This window comes from Labrus mixtus, chromosome 15, assembly GCF_963584025.1.
Source record: "Labrus mixtus chromosome 15, fLabMix1.1, whole genome shotgun sequence".
Classification (NCBI taxonomy): Eukaryota; Metazoa; Chordata; class Actinopteri; order Labriformes; family Labridae; genus Labrus; species Labrus mixtus.
This window is the reverse complement of record NC_083626.1, coordinates 8,584,224-8,604,371: the sequence shown is the minus strand read 5'-3', so window position 1 is coordinate 8,604,371 and position 20,148 is coordinate 8,584,224. Positions and strand designations below refer to the sequence as shown.

Below are 20,148 nucleotides of genomic sequence, written 5' to 3'. Positions count from 1 at the left end.
TACTGTGAGGATTCCTCTAGAGGGAGCACTATGGATTTTTTTTTTAACCACATTTGGTAAAACACCAAAGTAGAGAGTCTGGATTTGCATGGTGCAATGTCAACAAACGCGACACTCGAGGAGGTTTGATGGAGGACTTGATCGACTTTCTTCAAAACGTCACTCTGCTGTCTCCAATGATGTCACATCCTGTCTCATCCCCATACAACTCTACACTGCTCCTAGTGGTTATATGCATATTGCATCTCGCTGAAGCGTTCATTTCTGAGGATGTGCACAACCAACGCTCCAGAAATCCAGCGCAGGATACGCAAAGCTGATGACCTGCGTTTGCATAGTTAAAAGCAGGTTTTTAAATATGTTTCAGCTACATGAATCTTTCAATATAACTTAAGGAGGAGAACACGGCCATCTTTGTCATGTAAACATCTGGTCCCCCACACAATAACAAGAAAAACAAAGTGCCTATGTGAGAAGAACAACAAAGAAAACATACCACACCCAAACATTCAGTGCTGCTTTTAAAGGAAATGTATTTGGTGAAACTTCAAGATTACCAACACATCAATCATCACATCAGCAAGTGCACTTCAGTTTTCAGTTATCACATTCACAGCTTCTTCGTGGCACAGATAAACTGGTGCATGAGAGATTGTGTCAGATTGTGCTGTGTTCACTTTTTCACAATGACTCACCAGGTAACATTTCTACAGAAATGTCTGACTAGCTGTGGACATGCACAGCAGCGTCGGGGTGTGTGAGATGGATGTACAGCATGTTTCATCCCTTTGAAAGAACAAGCTACTTGTCGTTTGTATCCTGTATTTTTCAGGGGGAAAAAAAAAAAGGAAATGAAAAGGTATAAACGTGTACTTTGTGCAGCATGTCATCGAGCCAGTAGGGATAAATAACATGAAGGGTGTGATTGGGTTTAGCAACCCCCGTCTCCTTGCTAATAATGGTTTAGATCACAGACTGCTACACAGGGGAGCATTAAACTGAAACCCTGTAATCCGTGGCTGCAATCAGAGCCGAACAAAATTGAAAATGCGGCATAAGCAAGATGGCACATAAGCAAGATGGCACACATATCTCAGGCTTGTGTAGCAGAGGAAGTCACTTATAAAGATACAGCTTTTAACACATTACAGATCCTCACACATTCATATTGCACTTTTTCAAAGCAGAGTTTTCCAGAGTTGGCTCGTCTCGACATGTCAGACAATATTTTTCAGCAAGATGAAATAATTCACAAAAGACATCTGGAAGTTAAAGACATGAAATATAAACACAGTTTTCCTGCAAGTTCAGAGCCAACGTGTCTTAACATGCACTCTGCAAGCACTGAGAACAGAAACTAATATCCTGACATGTCTCTAATAAAGACAATGTTGACTTTTGATATTCTCAAAGATAGCGGCAACTAGATTTTCCAGATCAGTTTGACTGTTTAAAAACAAAGATGTTTTGCACAAGGGAGGAGACCGTCAAATGTGGGATAAAAGTAAACCGTTTTAATGGGGAGTGTAGGGAATCACTTATGGCGCACTCAACCTAGGCCTATTAGCCCTGTACTCACATTGCTCCAGGCCAGGAGCACGGTTACGTCTATACGTCATCAAGACGTAATAGGACACTTTGTTTACAAGAAGCCCAGTCTCAGAGTCAGCACTTTGGAGAACAACACAGAGAACATGACGCTAACGTCACTGACGCTGTGGCTTATTTTCAGTCGTTTTGGTCTCCAACACTCCTGGACTTCTGAATTAGGCAAGGCGGCTATTTTCACTTACAGTATGTAACGTTACATCAAGTCCATGCTGCGTACCCGTGCTCGAGCAACTGTACCGTGCTGGACCTCACATCTTACAACCGTGTCAGGGTCATGGAAGTGAACTCAAACCGGTCACATAAACTGGACTTTGGGGATCAAACGTGCTTGGGAACGGTACGGATTGCCGAGTGTGAAAACGCCCTTAAAGAGTAAATTACTTTATAGGTAAAGTATTTTTAAGATTTTTCTCCCCATTGTTTTTAGAAAGTAGTACTCCACTAATTTAGCACATAACTTTTAGAACACTAAACTCAACGATAGAAAGTTTAAAATGAAAGAGTAGGCTCGTAGTTCCTCTGCATCTCTGAGGAGGGAAGTAAAAAATGTGTTTCATCGGATGCAAAATGAAATTTAGGATGATTGATCAACATATTTTGGTTTTAAGAATACCATAAAGACTTTCCAAAAACTTTGCAGAACCTTTTTGGTGTCTGAAGTAAGACATCCAATCATCTGAAAACACATTTAGATCTGGATAAAATGGTGGTGGTCCCCTTTAATCAGCCTCTGAACTGTATGCAAACGCTTGTTAAATCTGATCTTTTGGCAGTTTTGGGACATTAATAAGTATTTTCCTACGCTAACCTCCGAATTATTTACCATAAAGTCTCACAAAATTCGCAGAACAAGGCCCCGCAGTGGAGATGAGTGTAGGTGGATTAACCCCTCATGTATCCTTCATTCATTCCAACAAGGGGAGCTCTGAGCCGGGGTAGTTCTGGGCCGGACCCAGCCCTGACCACAGCTATGTGGTTGTTTGTTCAGCCTACCTGCCCACAGCTAAATACAGACAGCGATAGAGGAGGGGTGGCAACACGCTTTACTGGAATGAAGAAGTGACTGAAAGTTTCCCTGGAAGTTACATGGTAGTTGTCGCAAGACAGATATGACAGGATCCAACATGTGGACGTGAAAAAAATAATTTAAGATTTCTATTTGGTGTGTGTGTGTGTGTGTGTGAGCGTGTGGGTGTATGAGTGTGTGTGCCAAAGTAAAAACAGAAAGTAAATTCCTATGAGACAATGAGGACATTCACCCCTTTTTTTCCATAAAAAAATCATTCTCACTAAATTGTAAGCCCTTATCTTTACAATCACACTCTTCCAGAACAATAAATACTTACACTGACGTACATAAATAAATTCAATCCAGAGTCTTTGTTCTCTAGGCTTTAAAATGAGTCTGCTGTGTCAGCACATTCACCTGCATACGAAGGCATGAGGAGTACCTGCTCCTCTGAAGTGTGCCTTTGGTTTATGGCTCATTAGTTCTCAGAAAAAGCAAAGCAAGGCGATACGTTGACTGTAATGGGCACTACAGGATGCTGGCAGGGCATATTACAGCGACTGAACAGCCACGTGGAACTGACAAGAAAAAGTCAAAAAAAGCTTCCTTGATTGGACAAAGAAACTTACTGGTATTAAGGTGAATAAAAATTCTAAATGCAGCTAAAACTCGAGAGAAAGGAGAAACACATTTAAAGGGACAACCTGCAGCATTTCGCTCTAAACGTCAAAACCATTTCCCTCCTGGAAAACAGACACATAAGACAAACTCATGGTGGGATACAGCACAAACTGACTGTTCCACCCAGATCTGGTTTTCTTCAGAAAGTTCCATTCACCGAAATCAAGTCATCCTCAACAGTCACTTAAGTTGGAGAGTGATTGAAAGGTGCTGGTGACGGGATCGTTCTTGGCAGGGGTGATAGTTGTCCATGGCAACCAAAAAGTGCAAAATACAACAAGAGTCTGACGGGGTTGTGAAACTGTCACAACCAGTCCATCTATGGCACTGAAGTCTGTTTTCTTTCCCCTGCCCCTCATCGAGTCCTGAGGTACTCCGGTGTGGAGTAGTTAAAGAGCAGGAAGTCCATTTTATACGTGTTGAACAGTTTCCTCTGGTAGAAAGGACTGATGTGCTTAAAGAAGCGTGCTGCCATGTTTCCATCAGTCCTGGTGCTCTTACCAGATGTCGGAAACTGAAGCATCCCCTCCACTCCAGCCAACCGGAGCACAGCCTGAGAATCCGGCTCCAGGGTCTCGTACTTCCCCACCACGTCGTAGTGGATCAGACACGGGTGGCAGAGGGAGTGCACCCGCTCCCAGTGCTCGTTAAAAGGCTCCTCTCGTTGCGTCCGTGGATCAACCAGGTACTGCACGAACTCTCGGAAAGAAACGTCGTCCCCTTTCTCCAGCGCCTCGGGCTCCGGGTCGGGCCGGTGCCGTCGGATGATCTTGGTTCCGTAGCGTTTGTGGAAAGCGGTGTTGTAGCTGCGGGTGAACTTGTTTCTGTAGGCGGACACCAGGCGCTCGAAGGGTTCCCGCACAAAGATGAACTTGAGGTAGCTGCGAAGGCGTTTGTTAATCTCAGGGACCGAGAACTCGGAGAGTGTGCGGAGGTTACCTGCCACGTGAGCCTCATTCGCAGGGATGGAGAGAGGGTCTGTGTAGCGGCCGTCACTGGTCAGGACCATAAGGACACGCTTCCAGTTGGTGCAGGCCACCTGGAAGTGAGAGAAGGGAGGAAGATCTTTAAAATCAAAGAACATTTTCAGTATGATAACAGAGACAGCTGTCATGTCTTTTAACTCGCCTCTCAACAAGCTGAATTATAAACTCATTCATTCAATAAAACTGTCATAGCAGGAGATTGTTCAGACTTGAACACAAGTTTTTAAACTCTGACACTCCTCCCTCCCAGACAAAACATGAAAACCTGCAGGCCCCACAGCCACCACCCCTCTTTGTCCACAGGAAGTTTAACGTTTCCATTGAAGTATCAGTCAGAGCTCCTTTAAATCATTGTTTGTTTACAATTTAGAAAGTTGGCACCAACAACAATCCTCCCAAAACAGTTAAAAGGAGTACCCATGAAAACACAGACAGCTGTTGCTACATGACTTTGATACTGATTAAGAAAGCAGTTAGGCATGGGGACTAATGATGGCTGTTTATTCATAGTTTACATCTAGGTTCGCTCTCTTTAGGATTACACCTCAGCAGCTGAAGTGTAACCTTCAATTGTATTTAATGCACTTTGATGGTTTTTAAAGGTGAATGAAATCATAGTAGCACAATGAGCTATCACAAAGATACTTTTTACCATGAGGGGGTTTAACTGAAACCAGATGTTTCACGAGATGACCGATGTTACATGTGATGCCGATGCACATAAATGACACAGTTCTTCACATCCTCTAAAAGTGTTAGTCACACTTAAGCTGAAAATATGTGCATCATGTCCGTGTGGTCAGACGTGATGCAGGCCAGATTAGAAGCATCACAGCAGCAAGACAACAATAATTAACCTCAGGTCAATTTAAAAAAACTACTACTTTATTGTTCAGGGTGTGTTTGCCTTAAGGGTTTCCCTCTACCCTCCCTCCTTCCATTCTTCACCATTAAAGGTGCAGCTTTAAAAAGCTCAGGTCTGATATTTGACTAATCACTTGATATTACAGAAACCAACCTTTGGTACGTAGCAGTAAATAAGACTGTGCTGATCATCCACAATGAGGTGTTTGAGATCCTCAGACGATAGCACCTGTCGCTTCCTGGTGTGGCTCAGACACGCCTGCTCCAGAAGCTCCCTGCGGCCCTGCAGGGACCTCTGAGCTGCCAACAGGTCCAGCTGCTTGGAGAGATGTGACCAGGATGATGCAGGGTTGGGGTGGTTGATAAGAGGGGAGAGAGAGAGAGAGAGAGAAGCAGGAAAACCTTTTAATGTTGTTGTCCAGAGTTGTGTGCAGAGGTGAAATCATGTGATCTCTGCACAGAAGTGATCAACATGCTTATTACGAGAACTGAAACTTTTTTTTTTAAAGTAAAGTAACAATGATCTGCAGATATAGGTGATCATTCTCTTTAGTTTTATAACATTAACACTTCACACTACCTCGTCCTTTTCAGGGTTTCTGTTTCTGTTAAAGCTAACTTTCTGCTCGTCGCTGTTGCTTAAATTAACCTGACTTTTCAAATGTTGTTCTTATACATTGTTTTAGTACAAATATCAGTCAGAGTGAGTCTTAGTCTGATGGATAAATTAACCTTGACAGCATCATCAGATTTAATCTAAAGTCTGTTTTATGAAGTCTTATGGAAGTCCATTATCTAACCTCTTCTTGAATGCGGTCATTTGTTTGTTTGATGTTTGTTATCTGTTCTGGGTTCATCAATCTGCTTCTAGTTAAAGTCGATCATTGCTTCATGTCTGGCTGTGTTGCATAAATCCAAAATTCTCACTTCTCCAAATCTCATCTGGTGAGACTGTCATGCAATTCTGTTTAACCAGAATTTGGGACGAGTACTACAGTAGGCACTCTCCTTCACATGTTAGTAACTCTTCTATAGGAATATGTCAGAGCTCATCATCAGACCGACCGCACGAGTAACCACAAACTAATATCATGTTATGAAGTAAACTAAATGTGAGTGTCAACATGATTACAATGAGAGTGGCAACACCCCAATGTCCCAAATGAATTATGGGTATGATGTTGGGAAACTTTGTTTATTGTACATCTGTGCTAACCTAATCACCTTATTAGCACTAATCGTAAAATCTGGTGTGTAAGACGCACTTTTAATACATATTTTTTCGTCTTAAAAGTTGGCTGCGTCTTATACACCGGTGCGACCAATACACCAGTATAAAATACTGAAACACGCGCCGTCATAACAGCGGTGCAGCAGCCCCTATCACTGTGACCTGATGTGATTAAAAATCCATTCATTGTGTATTGAAAGCTGAGTGCATGCTGTGCTGGGAAAGACGACGACACAGACCAGGCTGGCTGAGCGACTTTTTTCACATCTTTTCTCCCTCACGAGGTCATAATCATGCATTTACAGAAACAGTGGTATATTGTTCCGTAAATAAACCTTGTGGAGTGTTCTTTTGATTGAAAGACTCCTATATTAAAGTTAAAGAGTGACCAGAGGAGCTGGACTTGCAAGCTCGCAGGTCTGTTCCTCTGCCAACTTTCCCTGCAGCAGGCCGAGAGCTCAACTACAGTACTGTAGCTAGTAGGAGCACAAACTCCCGAAAGTGAAAACAGACGGAACTAAAGAACGACACAGCTGTACAGAAACTGCACGTTGTAGACATCGCTGAACACAATATAAATCCTCACACAGGAAAACAGTTAACAGACCTTAAAAACAGGGTGCGACTTATACACCGGATTTTACGGTACTACCATCTTGATACCAATTGGGAGGTATTTGGAAATAATTCATGGTATTGGGCAAATTACATTTTGGGTTTGTTATCCAAATCTGTCTTCAGGATGGACATAAATATGAGTACACATTTTCTTCAATCCACCAAATATCTGCAGAAATATGTTTTAACCAACAGTGACATCGTTAGAGTTGGTTCACCGTCAGAGCTCAAATCTAGCATGCAGGGATTGTGGGAAAATATTCTCTAATTAATCATTCCTTGATTACAAAATTGAGAATCCTCTTAAGAGATTGACATAAAGATAACGTGTGTGTGTGTGTTTGTGTGCATGTGCTCTCACCTGGTCTCCATTGTAGAGGGCCTGCAGTGGACTTCTCCTGATCTTCCCTGGGCTGCTGCCGGTCTTCACACCAGGTTCTACAGTTAAGACAAATTCATGAGTGTCAGTAGATCTGTTTCATGTTGTGTCTTATATGGAAACAAACAAACGGACTCTGACTTTGTCACCACTGATTAAAGACAGACCACTTGCGTTTCATCTTTGCAGAAGCGAGTATGTAGGTCACTAACCAGAGACCTTCTTTTTACAATGTGTCCTGTAGTTGCAGAGAGGTTTAAATTACACTATAAAGACGTCTATGCAGAGTTATGGGGGGACGGGTCAGTCAGAGCCAACTTTCCAAAGCCTCCTCAGCTTCAGCCTTTGTCATGACGTGATCCCACTTTGGAAAAATCCTCCTTTCTTTCATTAAGCGTACAGATTCCATAGGAACAGTGTGTTCCTTTCAAACTCTGTGACTCTTACATAAGAACACCTCTACTGCGGATCTTCTTGTTCCTTCTCTTATCTTACAGGAAAACAGAGTGTAAAACAAAACAGATCTGGAGCACAGCCAGTACAAGTTTTCTACCGTTACATAACTAAACGGTGATAGATATGCACTGATCGCTGGTTAGAACAATGCTGAGCATGTATATGTCATGATGGACGTGCTGGAGGCTCTGCTGGTTTGAACAAGTTCAAATATCTCTCAGCATAGAATCTGTCCTCCGTCCTCTATAAACACATCTGTCTTCTCCCTCCATCCCCCTCCCACAACCCCCACCCCCCCTCAGACCCCCCTCCAGGCCTGATGGCAGTAAGTGTTAAGGTCTGCTGTTAATGGAACTGAGTAAGAAAAGTGTTTTGTTTTGCACATGTGGATAAACAACCCTTTGCACTGCAAAAGTCAGCTTTAAGTAGAGCAAAACTTTCAAACATCCAAAATGTACTTCGCTCCTTTCTAGGTCACCGTGGTTACAGCTTAGTTGAACCATAGGGAAACATGTCTTTGTCAAACTTGTGTGTAGGTTAAACGTCTTGAGGATGTTGTGAAGTTAATTGCACAACGGTTCAAATGACTCATAATGTTTCGCCCAATGTAAAAAGTGTTTCTTCTATGTTCTGTACAGGAGACAAAAGCTATGCTGGGGTCATATTAACAACAGATCTGTGATTTCCATTTGGTCATTAACTGTTCTAAATACTGTTTGTGAAGAAATGATGAGGTGAAGTAACGGAAGAAGAGAAATTCAGACTATAACAGAACTGTGTCTGAGTTGATCAAAAAGCTTTGAATTGTGGTTATTTGTATTTTAAGGATATTTTAGACAGAAATATTGCAACAAGTGAAATGATCAAATATAAAAACTGCACAGTTAGAACAACCAGTGTCTGACAAAAAGTACATTTCATCCTGATTGAAGACATTTCATCTGACTTTGATATCACATGTTGCAGTGTGCTTTACATTTGACATACGCTGGAACTAGATGAAAGTGGAGGGCTTAGAGGAATGTGCTTTATGTATATCAGCAGAAGGGAATCTACTTGAAAGGGGGCCTATGGAATGATGAGAAAAACGACATGCCTTCATATGGAAAGTATATTACTAAGCAGCAACAAGAAAGTGGAAGGGTTACGCTGTACGAGTATGAAATCCAGAAGGAGACAGGAGCCCTTTTTCTCTCCCACTGATTCTCTTCCTCCTGCTGAGTTTACATTCAGCAAATAAACCAAACTTTTACTGTTTTCAAATGGCACCCAGATTCAGTAAATCTCTGTGCCAGCTTGTCCACTGTCATTAAAAGTGGAACTACAGTTTGCAAACTCTTCATGTGAATCAAACTGTAAATCAAAACGGCTTCCTGCCATTATGAGAAAGCAGAAAACAAAAAGGAGAACAATTAGAGAACTGTTGTTGACGGTGCCAAAAATGGAACACAAGATGATCTGAGATAGACAGTGAGCCTCCGAGCATGTGACGCAGCCTCTCCTGTCTGAATCACATGAAACATCAAAATCCTTGCGTTCCTCTGATGGACGCATGCCACATCATCTGATAACACACAGATAGACATGTGAGATTTCATGGAGAACGTTACTGGATTCCATATCAAATCAACATCAAACAGGGCTAACATGCAGGGACAGATAAATGACATGTTTGTAGAAGATAACATTTATGAATGTAATTCCATCTAGGATGAAATGCTGAAGAGAGAGGATGGCTTGAGGTTTTACAGAGATCACAAAACACCGCAGAGACACTTTAGGTTCCAGGTGGAAGTGAAAATAACTCACGAGGTGTCTGATCTCTCAGTCAACATCACTGCAGTCCACTTCTTAAGCAGAAGTCTTCTACAGACTCAGGATGCTTCCCCAGGAAGCTAGAAAGTCAGTCAGAGACATTTGTGGATGCTGTACTTATATCAATGGATGTATCTTTTGTTTTTAAAGAATAAACACAACCATTAAGAGTATTACCCTTCCTGATTCACCAAAGGGAAAGGATGAGAGGAAATGTCAAATATAGAGCTGTTTCCTAAACTTAAAGCTGGGTGGACTCTACGATTTCAAGGCAATTTTTGGTCATTAAAGTCGGGTCGAATTCTAGCCGCATCACATGTCATTAGTCATGCATTGTACACAGAGGCACAAGGGCCAGTCACAGCCAATCAGCTGCTCCCGACTGCTCGGAAGATTGTCTGGCATGTTTGAAATTGTGGTGGTACGACAGAATACAGTCGTACAGTGAGAGCAGAGCCACGAGCTGATTCCCTGACATTGAGACTTTCTTTTCTGATTGTGCCTGCACAAACTTTCAGACAGCATCTGACATCACCATGGCAACAGCAGGCATGCCTGTTTAAGGTGTCTCCCCCTTCTGATCATGAAAGAAACGACAGGAAGAATCTGCAGACCTCGAGGGAATATCTGTTATGAGTTCATTGTTAGTAAGCTTGTGTTTACTGGTGATGGCAAGTGTGTGTGTCTGTAAGAGAGCGGCCGAGACTGACCATTTTGCAGGTGTGTGTATTTGAGCCGTGAATATGAGACGACTGGAATACACGTCTATCTGTTGACGGTTGTGACCGCTCTAACCCGCTTTAACTCGTACAGTGTGGAGCTCTCAGGTCGTGCGGGTCGTATATTGTGAGCTTTTAACTTAACTATTAAAATAATTCTAACAATATTTTGTAATTCACAGTGCTGGACAAACACAAGTCACACACACCCCAAGTCAAAATGGCCGGTTAAAAACTAGACTGTAAAAGTTGCAAAAACGTGTGTGATAAAAAGTGGGTGTCATTTAGAGACGACCTCTCAAAGTGTGATTCACATGGGTGTGAACATGTTAGCTTGATGTTAAGTGGATGGTGTTTTTCTTTGAAGAAGTAAGAGTATTTCCAGACATGACATCAATATCTCTACTTATAAAGCTCTCTATATTTCAAAGTGATACATCGGGGTGTTAAAGAGTAAGCTTGTCAAGAGGTGGATGGTGTTCTTTTTGAGTTTTAAGTTAGTATGTGTATCAGACATGAAGTTCAGTCGCTCCATAATAACAGTCTACTTTAACGCTCTCTGGCACCTCATCCACACACAGTGCTATCTTTTATTAAAGATTCCCCCTGCACTAACATGGTCAATGTTTTCTCTGTGTTCATGTGTACATCCTGATCTTCATAAACCACATCGTGTTGTGCGTCACATTATCTATCACATGCACCAGAAAAACCACCACTTCCTCTCAGACCCAGGAAGTGACACAATATTGACAGTTGAATACGAGCAGACGGCTACACACACTGAAACAGGCCCACGTCTTGTTTTTAAATTGACAGCTTACTTATGCTGTTTTCCCCGTCAAACAAGATCCCATTAGGACTGTAAACTGGACTGGTTATTATAAACAGACAGCACTATCTCACCAATAAGTTGTCAAACATTTAGAGCCAAAGTAAGTCAAGCTGTAAACTTAATTGCTTTTCTTCTTAGTGTGGGCGTCCTGCATCAAAACATCCTTGTTGTCCTAATATTGGATCTCTTCTTGGTTAACTAAATCTGTGCCCTCCTCTGCTGCTTCCCTTTTTTTATATATCTCTCCCCCTGTGACATGATCAAAAGCTGAATGATGCAGAAATTTACTTAAAGAGGTTAAATTACACGTAATTGCACTTGAAATAACGTCCTGCCTTCATGCAGCCACGTAATGGAAGTTTCCACGAGCTGAAAGAAAACCACGACGTAGTTTTCTTTGATGGATGTAAGTAAAATGTGTGTTTCACAGTATAACCGAAAGTGACTGAAATAGCAAATTGAAAGTCACAAAGGAAAACAACTGAAGGCAGGAAGAGATAAGGAAGTTATCATGAGTGAAAGACTTTCAGTGTTTGTTTTGAGTAAAGCTTGATGCAAAAGTCTGGGACTGTCTGAATGTTAGCAGATGTTGGTAATAGAGTAACAAGATGAGGTGACTTTACGATCAGTGATCTCCTTTGTAGACAGGAAAGCATTTCCTTTTAACACCCCCCCCCCCCCCCCCCCCAACCACACATCAGCCTACTTATTTCTCAATTAAGAAAGTCCAGGTTGGCCTGAAATATACCTGCAACCACCTTTAACTCTGTTTGGCCTTAAAGGTTTCAGTTTGATGAACTACGAGTGCACTAAGGGTTACACTTGGGGGTCGAGAGGGGCCTAACTATTAGTGAGGCCCTAGCAACTTCAAGTTATTTTTCACCACTGTATAAATACTGTCAGGACCAGGCTGACTAAAGCGTAAGGGGATCAGGGACCCTGGGACAAAATGGTTCAAGACTACATGCTACGGTTGGGGAAAATATTTAGTTACATTAATTCCTTTCAATCAGCTGAAAATGAAAAAACAAACTTATGTCAATACTTGTGATGATATCAAAGATTTCCTCAGTCTTTGAACAACACAAGCATTAGATTCAGGGCCAGAAAGTTTGAATACCTGTAAATACCAGCTTACAAGGGGCAATAACAAATGTACACAGCAAGAAATGATACAAACGTAGATACAAATCCTCAAGGTGTTCAGATTGAGTTATTTCTTTTCAGCAAGTACAAATCCTTCATTTTCAACCTACATCCTCTCTCATCAAAAATCAGTAGACCTGTAGCCTAAAACGTGCAAAACTACTTTCTTTTCTGCACTGGAGAAGACGTAATGCAGACACGCCATGAAGGCTGCTTCAGTCCATCTCTACATCCCTCTAAATGGTTCAATCAAGCTCCATTTCATCCAATGCATGTCATGTTTCTTGCATTCATAAAATTGAATTCCTTTCTCTGTACAGAGTAGCTCTCATCGTTGTTTACTGATTTCAAACCAACAAACTCCTTTATTTTCAACACAACAGAGAAGCCATAAAAGACAGAAGAAGATAAAGACAGATCACAGGTAACCCGAGGCTACTGGTTTATAACAGAACCAGTAAGATCAGAGGTTTGGTCTGACCTGACCATGAAGCACTGAAACCACAAAATCCTCCATTACTGGTTTTGATACAAACATCCAGCTCCTGAATTTCCATTTAATTGCACATCCTTCCGCTTCACAAAACAGTCCTTATTGTTGGTGGTTTTAAAAAGAGGAAAGCTAGAAGAGCTTAACGATTTACACGACAGAGCAGCATTAGGATTCCAACAAATCGACTTTGATACACCCCGCAGTTTAAAGCAGAACAAATAGCCAGCAGGTGTAGCATGTGGTGAGCAGCACAATGTTGTTTGTTTGCCTCACAGCAGCTGCACTAATGTCAAAGTCAGATTAAAAAGCTGCAGCTTGCATGCATGTGCATAAAGACCGTCGTATGGTACGTTCAATTACTGGATTCCACTTTGTGGGTTTGAATGTGTGCTGTGCATCTGAGTTTGTACCAACAGTTGATTAAGACTGCCTCGTCGCTGTATGCCTTACCAATTAGTCAGAGTTTCAGGTAACAGTTTCAGTGATAGGCATAGGATGACAGGTCAGTACAGGGACTATTTGTATGTTGAATATATGTGAAAATAAGAGGATACACCACAATCATTTACAAGTGGGAAAAAGCACCAAAGTTCATCTCTCTCTCTTTTCTGCAGAGCCCGTGATTTTCAGTAGTACCTTCTCACAAAAGCAGAACAAACGGGTAGGCAAGAGGAATTGCTTTCAGCGTTTGTGAGATATGGTAGTAACAGGAAAGGGGTGGATATGCAGATGGATGCATGACCAAACCTCCGGTCATGGCTATCAATGACACAGAGCTATAAATATTACACTGACGATTGTGCACTGACTCTGTGTGTGGGCAGGACACAGGGAAGTATCGATGTTGGCTCTGTTTGGAGTTGTGTGATGGAATCCACCTTTGTTTTTTTCATTCAGCTCAGATCTGATCAGTTTGCGTGACAACAGTTGAGATAAAACGCTTTTTCACGAGAGCACAAACAGTGACTCAGACAAAAAGGAGAAGCACAGCTTCAAAATGTGTTATTCAGGTTGCCCAATGGGCATTTCAGCTTGTTCAGACAATTCACTTTTGTCTCCCATAGCTGGGAAAGAGAGTGAAGAGTTTTCCCACCCTCTCACATGTGAAACCGTCCAGCAAATTAGGTGGGAAAGTTGGAGAGGCCGAATGAAGAGCAGACAGCACCATGAACTGAAAAATACACTATGTTCATGGTTTAGTGATTCTACCAGGACTAGACCAGGTCCAAGTCCTGATTTGGCTCAGACAATTTAATATGTCAGCTCAAAACGATATCCACACCATGATGAAAACATGAGGAGAAACATTTTATCTCATCATCATAAAGTGATGCAAAGAGAAAGGCACATTTTGGTGTTTCAGGGTGATGAGAGGAAATGGTTTTGTGTGTCAAACAGCTGAGGTTAAAACTTGTCAAATTAGCACAAGTGTGGCTTTCCCTTATCTTCTGATAATGCTGACAAGTTAGCTGTACGTTTGTCAAGTAAGCTGCCCTCCATCCTTCCATGCTGATCTAGCAGTGAACCAACGCTCTAAATGATACTGTGCCAGAGCACTGCTGAGTCAATGCAACCACATGAAGGAGAGTCTGAGAGGAAAGAGAAACGGGATGTTCATGACTATTTCTGTATAAATTATGATGTATCTAATAAGAGAGGCTGACTGGAAATATCACGTCATGAAATGTCCTCGGTATGTCAAAAATGTTAAATGATACTTGTTTAAGAAAAGATTGAGGGGGTTGATCAGATGGTAAGTAGGGACGGAAACCAGGTGCTGTTCATGTTTTATTACCAAAAGGGGTTAAATAGCTAGAGCTAAATAAAAACATGGAAAGTTAAATATCTTATACAGGGACAGGCAGTCAGAGAGGTTGTCTTTGTCTTGCCAAATATGTTCCTCTACTAATACAGAGCTAAAAACTGTATAAATGGACTTGTCTTACATGCATTAAAGCAAAACTGTTAATGTTTCCATTCAATAGAACTGCAAACATCAATGCATTTTTTACCTCGTCAATGATCTTTATTTTTTTTTATAGAACAGTAAATTAGTTAAAAAAGTTAAACACTCACATTTGTCTTTTCTTGAAAGACTTAATGACTTAATTGACTAATTGTTACTGATCTACAATCAAAGTGCTCCTGCCTTTGCAGATACTGTAACTGCAGTGGTAGCTGGGTCTGGAATCACCCGTCAAGTTTTGATGAATAACTCAGCTTAGGAGAGAGATACTCCCTGCAGCCTGTGGGCCTTCACGAGGAAACACATATTCATCTAATACAAATACATTGCATAATAATCATATTACATAATGTTACATGGGACTTACCCAGCTATTTTCTCAGACAGACCCGTTGCGCTTTGACCAATTCTACATACACTGCTACTCCCTTGTTTATTGTAACACAACAATAAACAAAGGCAGATTCCTTAATTGTCAAAATGTGCTTGGCAGTTAAACCTGGTGCTGATTGGTTCAGTAAAACTGTAAGGTTTTGAACATGCGATTAATGCCATCTGAGAACATGTTCACAATAGACAAACAGCTTCCGCCTATTTGGTTCAGCCTTAAGCTTTGACATTTATTCATGGACCCATGAGGGCAGCATGAACACACTGATTTCATTTGAACACAACTAGAGGAAGTGCTGCATCTTACTGCCAAAAAAACAGAAAACTCCAAATATGGTGTCACATCTGAATGCAACCACATCAAATACCTCAATAATATTTAAAAAGTGAAAGAAAAACAAATAGGGCATGACATAATTAATGAGTTTATAACAGGACACAGTAAACTCATATTTCTTTCCAGAGTGCCAGACCCAGGGTGTTGGCACAGGAAGGCAGACAATGGCAGCACCATAATATGCACTGTGCTTCCTGTCCGGTAATTCAACAGTAGGCTTAATTGGGAGATGTGGTTCAGTCAGACAAGTGCACTGGAAACATGAGGGTATTTTAAAATCACATGTTCATCATTGAAGCGCAGACATAATTCATTTTTGTAGCATCCATCTGTCTGTGCAGCCGGATCTGATCTTCAGGAGCGAGGGGTTTGGCATGGTAATGAAAAGCAAAAAAAAAAGATCAGAAACTGGGGGAAGAGGAGTAACGTAGTCCAGGATACAGCAGACTTAATAAAATATGCTTGTGTTATGCTTGGCTTGCAATTTGCCTAAAGAGTCTCAATCTAGATCATCAAATGAGAAGAGCCAGAGTCGCTTTTAGTCCATTGAATCTTTGCATTTCTGTTCCTGAGCTCTGTCAGCGTAATTGGAGGGACGCTAAAGTTTCAGACTGTGAGCATCACAAACCAAGTCTCTAAATGATCCTTCAGTGTACCTGGTTTATGAGGTTTTCATTGAGAGCTGAATTACCCACAGAGGTCTCCTCCGATGCAAATCCAACATACAGTTTGATTCTAACCTGTAAAAACAATCAATAAAGAATTTTCATTATACAAAACTGTCTCCATTGCTCTTCAGGGACTGGCAGACAGACTTCCCTCCCTCCTGATCACCGGAGTATAAGACAGAATTTAAAAGCAGTTTAATTGCCTGGGTTGATACAAAACTAAGCAAGAAATGTGGTGTTTGCTTCCACACTGTCTCTGACTAGATACACAGTAATTAAGGGCACCCTGTGCTTTGTAGAGACCCTGTGAATTAGTCCTGTCTAATGTTGTTCCAAGAGGCTTTTTATGTGGCCTGCGTGTCTACTGGTGGGGCTGTAAAGCCGACAAGCATGAACAGGTCGAAAGTGTGGGTATAGACACCTAGTTAGTGGAGGGGGTCAATGGGGGTGCTGAAGTAAGCGGCTTGTAGGTTTTGGCTAAGATGTGGTCTGTGTGTCCTCCATCGACAGTGAGCAAATATTCAATGTTTACGGCGGTGTATAAAATTTGATTTATTGCTGAGGTTTTAAACTGGGTGTGTGCTGGAGACAATTCAGGTGGAATTATGGGTGTAATTATGCTTTTTAATGTTTTAGTATTTCTAAATCACTATCTTTGAGATATTATGATGCATGTGAGTACTCCAGTATGTGCCTTGACATGTGTCTCACCAAAGCAGTTAAACCTCACCCAGCGTGGGCTGCACATGGTGAGAGAGTTTCTCTCATTATAGTTCATAGCACTACTTCTCCATTGTATCAAAAATACAGGCTGATTGATCAATGCCCTACAACTTCATCAAAAACTGGGCACTTGCTCCTCTTCTCTCCCCCTCCACAACTTTCAACACAGAAACACCTCTTTTTAACTGAACGCTTCTCTCCTCTCACCTCTTCGCTCATGTGCCATTTTGCTTCAGCATGTATGGTTAGCTCGTATCAATCATTTCCACCTCTGTGTTTCTCACTGAGCTCTCGCTCCTCTGGGAGTCAGCAATCCCCTCGAGGGGAAAATCTGTGTGTCAGAATGTCCAGAATGAGCCCAGCCCAGGAAACAAAGAGCGTGGACTGGAGTGGAGAGGTAAGAAGAGGAGCGGAGGAGGGTTTGAGCAGAGGAATGCAGGGGGTCTCAGAGAGAGGGGGGCTATCAAAACACTGCCCTGGTCACAGTGAGCCTATTCATACTTCGTTTCATTCACATTTCCTCAGGTCGCTTTAGTGCCCTCTATTTAACACGTGTGTTCTGACCAAAAACCAGTGTGACAATGTTGGAAATTATATCAAAATGTTTCTGTATGAAAGATGTACAACCCTGGCAAGACCACACAGCCGTATGTCAAATTTAGCTTCTCTGTAAATACAGAGTGTGTTTTAAAGAAATGCTCACAGCGACTTCAGCTCCTTAGAGGACTCAGTGGCCCTGGTGTCAGACAGCAAATTTTAGAACTAGTGTACACATCTATTGTTGAGTATGACGACTTTTCAACTTCCTGCCGGGTATGAGGTCACTTGTACTGTAGATTTAAGAATACACTCTCTAAGGTTGTCTCAACAGCAGACAAAACAGTAGGCACACCACAAAAACCTCCGCCTCAAGCATTTACTGCTGGGACAAGGGAGAGCGCGAGGAGGATCCTAACAGACAATTCCCATCCTCTCTTCTGCCAGTTTTAGCCTCTGAGCTCAGGGAGGCGTACACGAGTCCCTCTGGCACCTCAAAATGTATTCAAGAAGTCATTCATCCCAAGTGCGATGTGCATTCTTCACCTGACAAAATGACAGTGAGATCTAAACCATGACATTAAACGTTCAGCTGCTCTGTTTGTCTCTTATTGACTGCCTGAATGTTTTTATACTGCCATAAGTATCTGGAGAGCCTTTATGCAAATTACCACCTTTAGAGGACAATTAAGATGTATTGTTTCTATTCTAAATGTCTGAAAGCTCCACAACACTATTTTTCCACATGTTTTTACTTCAGTTAAATATACATGTGTGTGTAGCTGTAGTTACATTGCCTTGTTTCCATAGTAACTTAACTTTGATAACCACAATTTCAATGTGCCACTTTCACTTTACAGTTATCGAAAGTTTTCTGACGTGATCATACACGGTACAATAACAGTGAAATGTATTTTTAAAAAACGAACTTAAAAAGTGTTTTTAAAGACAAGCGAGCATAACATAACATAACATGCAGGTTATTATAAACCGTATGTAAACTTCAAGCTCCGTCGTTTTACTGTCTCCATGGTTACCTTATTGTCTTATCTAAATTAGGTTGCTGTCATGGTAGTTGTAATTCGGTGTGTTGGTAGAGTAGGAGCAGTGTTATTTACCTGGCTTGGTGATGCTCTGGAAGTAAAGCACCAGGACGAAGAGTGAGCCGAGGCACGTCGCCAGGAACAGGCGTCCTCCTCTGGGCATCCTCATCCTGAAGCCCGGAGCCCCCGACCCCTCGTCGCTGCCTCGACACGGTTCATATACGAGACCACCCGGCGGACGATTCAAGACTTTTGGAAGAATACGGGGGAGGCCTACTGATTAATTTCGAGAAACTAACGGGGAAACAAAAAGAAAAAGCCCATCAGGGGATGAAGTAAATAAACGTCTCCTTAATTATCCGTTAACGTAAACGGCTGCGGGACGTTAATCGAGAAACGTCCGGTTTCTGACCGGTTTAAGACGTTAAATCAATATTAATATTAAATTAAACAAGAGCGCTTTAATTAACTGACGTAGCGCTGATATGGCAAGCCGTAAGAGACAAGTTATTATCCTCTTCCCCTCTCCTTATCTCTGGTTGTTGCCTCAAGCACTGCTGCTGTGGAGTTTGATGAAACTACACAAACTTCTCCGCCAAACATGGGCGGGGCATCGTGCCATGACGTCACACCTACCCCTCTCCCACATTGAAGCTGTTATGACGCCTTCATGTACAGTCGGTCATATTAAATGTTCAAATGCTCTGGAAGTCCGTTTTTACATGTGATGGATTCGCTGCTATGAAGAGTCTCTTCAACATCTGGGTTAGTGATTAAACGCTAACACACACCCACTACAATATGTGCCTTATCGATTACTATCGTTCTGAGTTTTTGGAATTCCGAGGAACATGTAAACGCACCATTACAGTCATTGACACAGATTTTAACAGAATGGGGTACAACGTGTCCCTTGCACATGCAACAAGTGACAGCATAATGGTGCTTTCAGTAAAACGATTTATGAAATACATTAATTACAAATACTTGAATATTTTTAACCAGAAAAAGAAACTTGTAGAAAAAACAGTTAAAAAAGTAAATACACAAAACCATCCCTAACTGCTGTTGAGGATGAGTACAAATGACTTAACCCACGTCCTATTTTAAGTCCTTAGAATTTGCTTATTGCACAAGCAGAAACTGCAGAGATCATCTGCATACTTCTGTTGTACCACAGTTCAAAACTTAATATGTTTTTTTCCTCTTTGTGCGACACAAGACAATAAAGGCTATATCAGTAGTACTTAGTTTGTTTGTAGGGGAAAACAAGGAATACATTTTATAGTAGCTACAGTAACCTTTTCTTTGAATATGTTGAAAGTGTTATATGTGCTTTACTGTCTTGACATGTTTTAAATTGCACCCTGGTTGAGTTCAAGCTGTCACATTAGTTCTAATTGCATTTTGCCCCAGTCTTTTTTCATACCAAGATCAAAATCCACTTCTGAACTAAAGCACATAACACATAGCCTAGTACAAATGCCATGTCTCAGAGAAATAATTGCAGCATTGTATTCATTGCCTGAGAGGAAAGTTTTTTGACAGATCAACTGCTTGCTCTGCAAACAGTGTGTATAATCCCCCATGCATAATCATGCAGCAGATTATGGTTTCAGTGGTATGTTGACTGTATTTAGC

At 41.6% G+C, this 20,148-nt stretch overlaps 1 protein-coding gene across 2 annotated transcripts; it reads right to left on the bottom strand.

The window, feature by feature from the left end:
- Positions 1–516: 516 nt before the first annotated feature.
- LOC132990306 (carbohydrate sulfotransferase 11-like) lies at positions 517–19,088 on the bottom strand. Of its 2 annotated transcripts, none has more exons than XM_061058483.1 (4): positions 18,583–19,088; positions 7,362–7,438; positions 5,306–5,470; positions 517–4,340 (listed from the first exon to the last, which is right to left on the bottom strand). In XM_061058483.1, the coding sequence occupies exons 1-4, from the start codon at positions 18,674–18,676 to the stop codon at positions 3,657–3,659; spliced, it is 1,020 nt and encodes a 339-aa protein (XP_060914466.1). In that variant the 5' UTR covers positions 18,677–19,088; the 3' UTR covers positions 517–3,656. The 2 variants fall into 2 exon arrangements, with proteins under 2 accessions (XP_060914466.1, XP_060914467.1); XM_061058484.1 differs by having other exon boundaries at positions 5,306–5,467.
- Positions 19,089–20,148: the final 1,060 nt, after the last annotated feature.